The following is a 9,669-nucleotide window of genomic DNA, read 5'->3' on the forward strand; positions in this document are numbered from 1 at the left end:
AAAATGTCTTAACTTTATTTTAACGATCTTTAAAATTTGCATAAATAGAGTAGATATTTTATCATTGCTATTGAGAAATAGGTACTGCATAAATAGAACTTGTTTTTAGTTGAGTATGAAACAAAACAAATATTTTTATGAAAACTGTTGTTGCTTTTCAAAAGGAAATTGTGGATCATTCAAAAAACATAAAATTATAAACAAAATGTTCTACATTCATCAGCTGGGAGATGTTGATGTTAAGAAACACCTCATCAACTTAAAGGTAATTATGTATTTTAAATTTACGCAGACTGTAATATAATTTTTATAATTACATACTTTATAACTTCTCTGCAATAAGATTTTCAGACAAAGTTCTTTAAACAAAAAAAAATAGCTCTTTTAATTAATTCCTCACTCTTTTAATAAATAATCACTAAATTAATCACACTCTTGCAATATTATATTTTAATAATAACAACAATGTATTTCAAACTTGTAAACATTTTTCGTGAAGAGTCAGATTATAAACAATGCTTTAAATGACACACTTAATAATTGTTTAAAAAATTGTTTTTAGGTCATGCGATTAAACGATAATAATATTTGGGAAGAAAATGGACTTATTGCAAATAGACTTAAAAGAAATCTTGAAAAGGATGAACAAATATGTGCTTTTCACCGGTACACGTTTGGTATTGCATGGAGTCCTCCAAAAACATGCTTTCATCCTCACCATCTAAATATAAAAGGAAAAAAATCTCCCGCTTTAAGGGCGTCACCAATACATGTCGTCATATCAATGTCAAAGCGATACAATGAAGTATTTTCAGTTGGTGCAATGCTGTGTTTTACCCATTTAAAGCAAGAAACTGCTTTATCTAGAGTCAACGAAAACACCAATTTATGTACAGAAACACAAACACAACAAGAACAAACATATATGACACCTGCTACTCCAGATGAAGAATTTGATCCCGGTGAAATTAATGTTTCACAGGAGATTTTGGACGAATCTCTAAGAAGCCGTGAGAGTGTAACTGAGGTTCTTAATGCAAGTCCAATAAAATTTAGATTAAAAAGGAAGTTCAAATATCTGGAAGATACTACTAAAGATAAGTTAAAACGCAAGTATGTTCGCCTAGAAAACTTATTAAAGAAAAAATTTGCGGAAGCTGTTGCTCCTGGACAAGAGGAAATACTTATAGATTTTCTTAACAGTAAAAATGTTGATGAAATAAATAGCCCTCTCCCAATTGAAATTATTCGTGCTCAGAAAGTATATAAGCAAAGCGATTCCATGGGAAAGTTAGTTATCCTCTCATTATTAGACCATACCAAGTATACCAAAAAGTTTATAATGAACACATTTGAGTGTACCAAACATCGTATAGAAACAGCAAGAAAATGGCATGCATCTCATAAAGGGTTGGCATTTCCAGAGAAGAAAGTATTCGTCCGATCTAGTCTTGATCAAACAAAGTGTGAACATTTCTTAGACTTTATATTTACAAGCGGTATTTCGCATGATGTTGCTTATGGAATAACCAAATTAAAATACGACAGCGGTGAAGAACAAAAGATAGTGCATGCAATACTGACGACAAAATATAGCCACGCTATCATGTTCTATCGAAAAAGTTGTAGTGAAAACAATTATATACCATTATCTGATTCAAGTTTGTGGAAAGTATTGCATGCAATAAAACCTTCAAGTCGAAAAAGCTTAGCTGGATTAGATGATGTTACTGCTTCAGGCATGAATGGTTTTCAAACATTACAAAAATTGGCACAAAGATTTAGTTCTAAATCTCTCGAAGCTGCCCTTGAAAAAGGAAAAAGGTATTTGAAAACAAGTTATCAAACCAATTGTAGTGTCAATGACTCAAACGTTTCTTCTCATAGCTCAAAACATGCCTTATCAGATCCATCTGAAAAAAATCTTCAATCCAACACAGAGATATCAGAAGTGGTATGTGCCGATTGCTATGATTTGTGCAAAGCTATCGAGATGATCAAAGAACTAACAATTCAAAATTCTGACGATGCTGATTCTATTTATGATTTGGAAATTGCTGTAAAGGATGTATTCAACTACATAAAACACCTGATGAGAGATTCTCAACAGAAAAAGGCAAAAATCGAAGCTTTTAAGCAATTAAACGATGAAACTGCTTTCTGGCTTAAAGATTTTTGTCAAAAAATTCTTCCGGTTCGATACAGAGAGGGCCAAAGAGAGTATTTTGGCAAGAAAGGAATGAGTTTACATGTGGATATATTCTTCATAAAAATAGCAGGAAAGTTATTCAAACGTGTTTACTTTACTTCAATGTATAGGTGTGATCAGGGAATAGGTGATGTTGCTTCGTTAGCCACTGCAGTTTTAGACCAATTCAGAATTGATCAACCGCATATCAAGAAAATGTTTACCAAATCTGATAATGCCGGCTGCTATCAGGGAAATCTTTCAGCTGAAGCAATCTACAATGTATGCAAAGAGAGAGATATAAAGTTGCTGAGATATGATTATAATGAACCCTGTTGTGGAAAAGATCAATGTGACAGGGAGAGTGCAGTTGTAAAGACAATTTTAAGGAGTTACATTGACTCTGGTAATAATCTTTTGACTGCTGAAGATATACACAAGGCTATGCATTATAGTTTTGGCGCTAAAGATGCAAAAGTAGCAGTTGCTCAAATTAGCAATGATAAAACTGTAGTTACTGGACCAAAGATTAAAAACATTAGCAACTATCACTCATTTGAGTTTGGTGAGAAAAGTATGAAGATGTGGCGTTATATCAATATCGGTGAGGGAATTGAACAAGAGTATGGAAATCTTAAAATTCAACCCTCGATTAAGTTGTTGTTGCCATATAGCAAAACAGATAATTCAATTAAGCGTAACAAGTCACTTAAGGAAAAACAGAAAAGAAGTGACAGGCAATTATATTCATTAAGATTTTGCACTGAAATGAATTGTACTTTATCATTTGAAAGCGATGCTGAGTTAGAAGAACACATGCTATCCGGTCTTCATACAGTTCCGAAATCATTAACATCATTGGATAAAGTTCGCAACTCGTTTGTTCATAAGATGAAAATTACTTCACAACTAAATATGCCAATTTCTTCATCCTCTAACAGTGCTTCCGTAAAAGACAAACCACATTGCATGAACATTTTTCTATTGCAAGGTTGGGCATTACCAGTTCGAAGTTCTTTTAGATTTTCAAATCAGCAGAAAGAACTGTTGTATAAATACTTTATTCGTGGAGAAGAATCAGGTAATAAAATGAGCCCTGAGCAGGTTCACATGCAGCTGAGGAGAGAACTTCCGCCTGATCAATATGTAACTAGCCAACAGATAAGATCTTTATTTTCAAGGTAGGCATTGTTGCTATCAAAACTTTTGCAAATTAGATTATGTTTCTGACTGTTAAATAGTTCTTTTACAAATATGAAATTAAAATTTAGGTGAAAGTTATAATTTTGTGTGTTTGTTTACATATGTTTAAAAATATGTACAATTGATATTGTTATAGATTTAGTAACCTGAAAAGAAAAGGTAAGCTGGTAGAACCGACAACAGAAAATAATGAAAATAGTCAGGTTAACGATAACAAAGAAGTTTATGGCGAAAATGATGACTTTAATCTGGCAGGAGACAATGAAGATGATAATAAATATGAGGAAGACATCGCCAATCTTGCAAAAGAAATTTGTCTTGTATGGAAAGTGAATGATTGGGTTGCTGTTGCATATGAAAAACAATGGAATATTGGATATATTGTGGAGGTAATATTATTCAAAGTATATATTAGTTTCAAGTTTTTATTTTGTTTTACAAAACAGTGCTCTAAAATAAAAGGAATATAAATAAAATGTAAAAATAATTTCAGAATGACATTATATAAGACTTTACAAGTTTTATTGAATGTAAGCAAAATTAAACAAATCATAAACTCTTTATTATATTATTTTAAATGTTGCGCTAATACTTTTAGGTAGGGGAGACCGGGGCTAGTTGGCCGCAGGGGTAAGTTGACGAACTGCGTTTATCTTTAGAGCCTTTCATCAGAAAGTGACAAAAATTACTCAGAAACTTCCTCATTGACCATTTCATCATTCACTGTAGTATTGTCAGGATTTGCGCATGCGCATGGAAGATATTGAGATTTATGCGTTTTTTGGACAAAAACGTAACTTTTAGAACATCGCTTCCTTTTTACTCTACAAAGAAAATATTTAGTCGTATGAAAAAAAAATTATTGTAAAAGTTCCAGTCACAATTGGTTTACTATATCCAGCCAGACTTTTTTTTCAAAGCTGCCGTTTTTCAGGATCTATAGACTGTTTATTAAAAAAAAAGCTTTCGGGGTAAGTTGACAAATTTTTTACGGGGTAAGTTGGCTCATAGCATTTACTATGGAAAAAAATATTTATTTTTATAAAATTATTTTTTTTAATTTTTTTTATTTTTAACAATATTGAAAATATTTATTCTTACAAAAAAATTTAAAAAAATTTAGTTTAGTTTTTTTTTCCACAGATAAAAGGTGGGTTACTGTTTGGCTTTTATACGGACTAATATTTGGTACCAGCTAAAAGTAATATTAAATTTTGCGATAAAATTGTTGCAAAAATTAATTTTAAAAAAATTTCTATTAATTTTTCACTTAATAGTGCATTAATAATCATTTTTATAGTTTGCGCCAACTTACCCCGTGGTGGGGTAAGTTGGCGCAAATTTTTTTTTTTTTTTGAGGGTCCGGAAAGGCCCCAAGAATTTTTTTTTTTAAATGAATGCAAATTTTATAAGATACCCTAATCCATACTCTTTAAGACTACACTTTAATATTTTTAAAAAAATGTACTGTTAGGGCTACACAGCTCATAGAGTAAAAACCGAGCCAACTAGCCCCGGTCTCCCCTATCTATAACTGGAATCAGAGTTAATTGTATGATTAACGGGCAAGAGAAGAATACTTTTCGCTGGCCAGTTACTACCGAGGAGATAAATAACCAAACTGATAAAATTATCTGTTTAGTAAATGCTCCTTTTCTAATCAGTGGTTGTGGCGATTATTCATTATCCGAAGAAGACTATAATACAGTCATATCATTATTCTTAGAGAAACTTACTGCAGCAGAGTAGAAATTATGTGTGATGTGGTGGATAATGTGTGTAAATGACTCTATTAATAAATGAAAAACTAATTTTTAAATGGAAAAACATTTAAATGTTTGATTTATGTTTTATTTAATTAGCAATATAGTTATCTTGATGTTAGAGTTTTGTTCAGTTTTTAATTCATGTTATATCATGCGTGTGACAAAATCACACGAATTTTTTTTATTATTATGTTAGGACCTTTTTGTATTGACAGTTGGATATGTTTACATTTTTACAAAACTAAGCGCCTCTGCCGTAATGGTTCATTTTGTAAGTATACTAAAACATTTTTTTCCAATTTCAAGCCTTAATATATTAATAGGCCTTAGGTATCACATAACTTTCTTTGCATTTTTAGACTCAATACCTTTGATAATTTCAAATCCTAAAAGAAAAATTGTGTGCAACACTTCGCCGCTAGAATTAACTCCGATTAAAAGTTGACAAAACTGATTGATTTTGTACTTTTGAACTATGATAATTAGCCAACCGCACAGTGTCACGCAACTTTTTTATATTTTTTGGAGAGAGCTTTTGGGTTACGTCTGATATTAACTACAAAAGCTATGTGCAACTTTTTGCCTTGCCAAAAAAATGGGTTCAAAGGTGGCAAAAACTAAATTTCTAAAAATTTTTAAAAAAATCTCAAAAATTTAAGCCCAGATTCCGAGTGAACGAAACATTTTTGAAATTTTTTTTTTTCCCCAACAGGTTTTTTCTATATTCTGATCAATATATAAAAAATTCAAGCAATTTGGAGGAGGTCACTTCCACAGTTTCAGGAATTTGCCTGATTCTTAGAAAAAACGGTTCTTAACAACTAGTTAATTCATTTTTATTAACCATTTACATCTATAAGTTTTATTTATTCTAAAATCAATCTATATTATAATTAACCAGGTTAGTAATTCCCAGATTCCTTCACGCTGTAATTTATTATACTTAACGGCTAATTACAATAATAAATAACTTTTAGAATTATTTAAGCTTTAAGTAATTAATCAATTAGTTTAGTACACGTCTCATGAAAATATAAAACAGATAGAAATTCATCAAGCTACATCATCATACAAACATATATATATATATATATATATATATATATATATATATATATATATATATATATATATATATATATATATATATATATATATATATATATATATATATACATATAGGGGAAAGATGCCTATGATGGCATACTTAACTTTAATAGCTTCATTATTCAGTATCCTGTAGACCATGAACAAAAGTTTTGATATGAATACATTCTTTATTACATGTAGAACAATAATTACTCCAAGAGTTTTTACCAGTTGTATTAGTTATTTTTATTTAAAAAAAAAGCACAAGTATGCCATCATAGGCAACTACTGCTCCTATGATGGCATAGGGGAGGATGGGGCTGGTTAGCATCAAGGATAACTTGACAATTTCATTTTACCTTAGAGTCTTCCCTAGGAAATGCCAGAAATTACGCGTAATCATCTTAATTAACCCTTTCGTGCTACACAGCAGCATGCGCATATGAGATATTGCATTTTATGTGTTTTTTGAACCAAAAATTTTTTAGTGAAGTAAAGATTCCTTTTTACTTCACTAACAAATATGTTGTTTTTATGAAAGAAAAAAAGTTTTCTCAACTCGTCAATATTGCAACACACCTAACTCGTCAGTAAGCCATCATAGGAAGAAGTCATCATTTTCATTTAAACAAGCTATGTATGCCTTGTTCAAAAGATAAAATTAAAATAAGTATTCTACTAAATTCACAAAACTTGGAAATAGAATGCATGAAAATTTCATTTCTGCACAGTTGATATAAAAATCACAATCTTAAATATTTAAAGGGATTAAAAATACAACAGCACATCCCAAAATCGATTTTTGTTGATTATAAAAGCAAAATTTGTGCTTAAGGGACGCTTTTTTACTAAAATTAATGTAAAGTCAGTATAGACATATTGGATATTGGTCTAATCACTTTTTTGCCATAACCACGATTTATGAAAATATGACCGGTATACCATCATTGGAGCTATGCCATCATAAGCGCCTTTCCCCTATATATATATATATATATATATATATATATATATATATATATATATATATATATATATATATATATATATATATATATATATATATATATATATATATATATATATATATATATATATATATATATATATATATATTATATATATATATATATATATATATATATATATATATATATATATATATATATGTATATGTATATATATATACATATATATATACATATATATATATGTATATATATATATATATATATATATATATATATATATATATATATATATATATATGTTTGTATATATATATATATATATATATGTTTGTATATATATATATATATATATATGCACATATATATATATATATATATATATATATATATATATATATATATATATATAGAGAGAGAGAGAGAGAGAGAGAGAGAGAGAGAGAGAGAGAGAGAGAGAGAGAGAGAGAGAGAGAGTTTTTAAACAGGAAATGTTTTAAAAAACATTTTAAAAAACATTTTCTCTGTAAAACAGAAATTGATATTTCTTTGTTCATTTTTAGTACTAAAAATTTTTTAATTGGACTAATATTTATATTGATAATAGATTTTAGTATATAGATCGTGGAAATAGAATTAAATCATTTTTATTTTTGTGACTAAACGAGTTTTGTAGATGGGCTCCTCAAATGTTTATTTTAATAATATTCTGATATCATCTATTTAAATATTAGATCTAATAATAGACTATTGGTCCATATAATAGATAAAGAAAATAATAATTTCTGTTATCGTGCGCCTATAAATAGTCAAGTTTTACGTCAACTTCTCAAAATTAATTTACTTCAAATAGCCTTATAAAAATTCAACTACACCTCAAAAAAAGAATTTTCAAAGCTTCAAATAATAGTGACAAGGCGTGTTTTAGACGTTTAAAAAACGTTTTAACACGTAGTAACACTTTGTTTAGAGCCCACTATATAATATATGTATACATAAAACTATTTACATTTTTAGAATAATAAAAAAACGTTCCATTTTTGTTTATATATGGTAACAACTACAGTAATTACACAGAAAAAACTCAAATCAAAATATTGTTATAACAGAAAATCTTACCAAAAGAACTTTGTTGTGTGTTTGTTGCTTTTTTATAACTCTTTACTTTAAAACATTATATATATATTTAAATTGTAGCATGGAAACGAATTTAAATTATTTGCTTAAATTACAAAAGAACTCAATTTATTTGATAAAGCTAAGCACAAAGTAATAATCATAAAAGATATCCGTTTTGGGTAGGTCAGGGTTAGGCTTTTATCTTTTTTATATATTTAAATTTCTTCAGCCTTCTTGCTTTAGGTAGGTCAGGGTTTGGCTTTTGTCTTTTTTATATATTTGAATGAGTCTCAAGTGAAATATGACAATCTATGACAATCTATGTGCAAATATAATGTCCTTATTAAAGGTCAGTTAGCATTTATCTATTACGTTTCACTGAGAGTTGTAACTCTGTTAGCGCATAATTCAAGTAAATTCATTTTTGAAAATATTAGTGTCGATGCCCCAATGTTGTCTGACTTGTAAATAAAAATGAAGATATTTAAAGATTAAAAATCAAAATAGAAATAATTTAACTAGTAAAAATTAGAACATTATCAAAAAAATATTAATAATAACAAACGTAACATTGTCTCATCCTTGGTTGTAAAAATCACACTGATTATTTATTATTGCATTTACGGTTTTATATGTAGTTCGAGTCACCACCGTTTGTTTGCAATGAAGAATTTGAAATTAAGAGTAAATTGAAGCTTTAAAAAAGGAAAGCATTGTAGCAAATAAATTGTTCTAAGTTGTTTATTAGATGTGTTTGTTACGTAAAACAAGGAAGCTAATTTTCCTTAACGTTCAATATAACCTACATATAAACATATGTAGGATATAGAATACAAAAATTTGTTAAAATGTTGTTTAATACTTTTCCTATTTGCTTTAAACTTGTTACTGTTGCAAAAGTACGAATTTTAGATTCCTTGTATTAACATTTTTGATAAAGTTTTAAATAGGTAAGCCGCATCACCTTTAACCACATAAGTTAGATAGATAATACACTTCTTATTACATATTTTGGTAATTTTTCCAGCGTGACGTCGATGTTTTATTTTAAACTTTTTTTAGAAAATTCTTTTCATAGTCTATTTTGTATATTCTGAAATCTACGTAATATTTTTTTGTTGCATTTTTTTTGTTTGTAAATTATTCTAAATAGCTGGTTTTAATTATATCAATTTTTAAAGCATAGAAATTGTTTGAACGTATAAATAGATGTACTTTTAACGCGTAGACCAGAGGCAAATTACTGAAATACTACGCGAGTTATAACTTTTCATGCCTATGTTTGAAATAATTTTACAAAATAAACAGTATTTAGCCGACGTTTTTGATCAATATT

General features: G+C 28.5%; 1 protein-coding gene across 1 annotated transcript; it reads left to right on the plus strand.

Annotated features, from left to right (window-relative positions):
- Positions 1-5: 5 nt before the first annotated feature.
- Positions 6-3,899, plus strand: LOC136080382 (uncharacterized). Its single transcript, XM_065796998.1, has 4 exons — positions 6-265; positions 563-3,369; positions 3,528-3,780; positions 3,885-3,899. Exons 1-4 carry the CDS (start codon positions 116-118, stop codon positions 3,897-3,899), a joined length of 3,225 nt encoding a protein of 1,074 aa, XP_065653070.1. The 5' UTR covers positions 6-115.
- The last annotated feature ends 5,770 nt before the right edge of the window (positions 3,900-9,669 follow it).

This window comes from Hydra vulgaris, chromosome 05 (assembly GCF_038396675.1).
Source record: "Hydra vulgaris chromosome 05, alternate assembly HydraT2T_AEP".
NCBI classification, from domain to species: domain Eukaryota; kingdom Metazoa; phylum Cnidaria; class Hydrozoa; order Anthoathecata; family Hydridae; genus Hydra; species Hydra vulgaris.

Coding starts and splice junctions, on each gene's coding strand:
- LOC136080382 (XM_065796998.1), top strand. CDS start 116: ATGAAACAAAACAAATATTTTTATGAAAACTGTTGTTGCTTTTCAAAA. Junction 266..562: donor AACACCTCATCAACTTAAAG/GTAATTATGTAT, acceptor AATTGTTTTTAG/GTCATGCGATTAAACGATAA. Junction 3,370..3,527: donor ATAAGATCTTTATTTTCAAG/GTAGGCATTGTT, acceptor ATATTGTTATAG/ATTTAGTAACCTGAAAAGAA.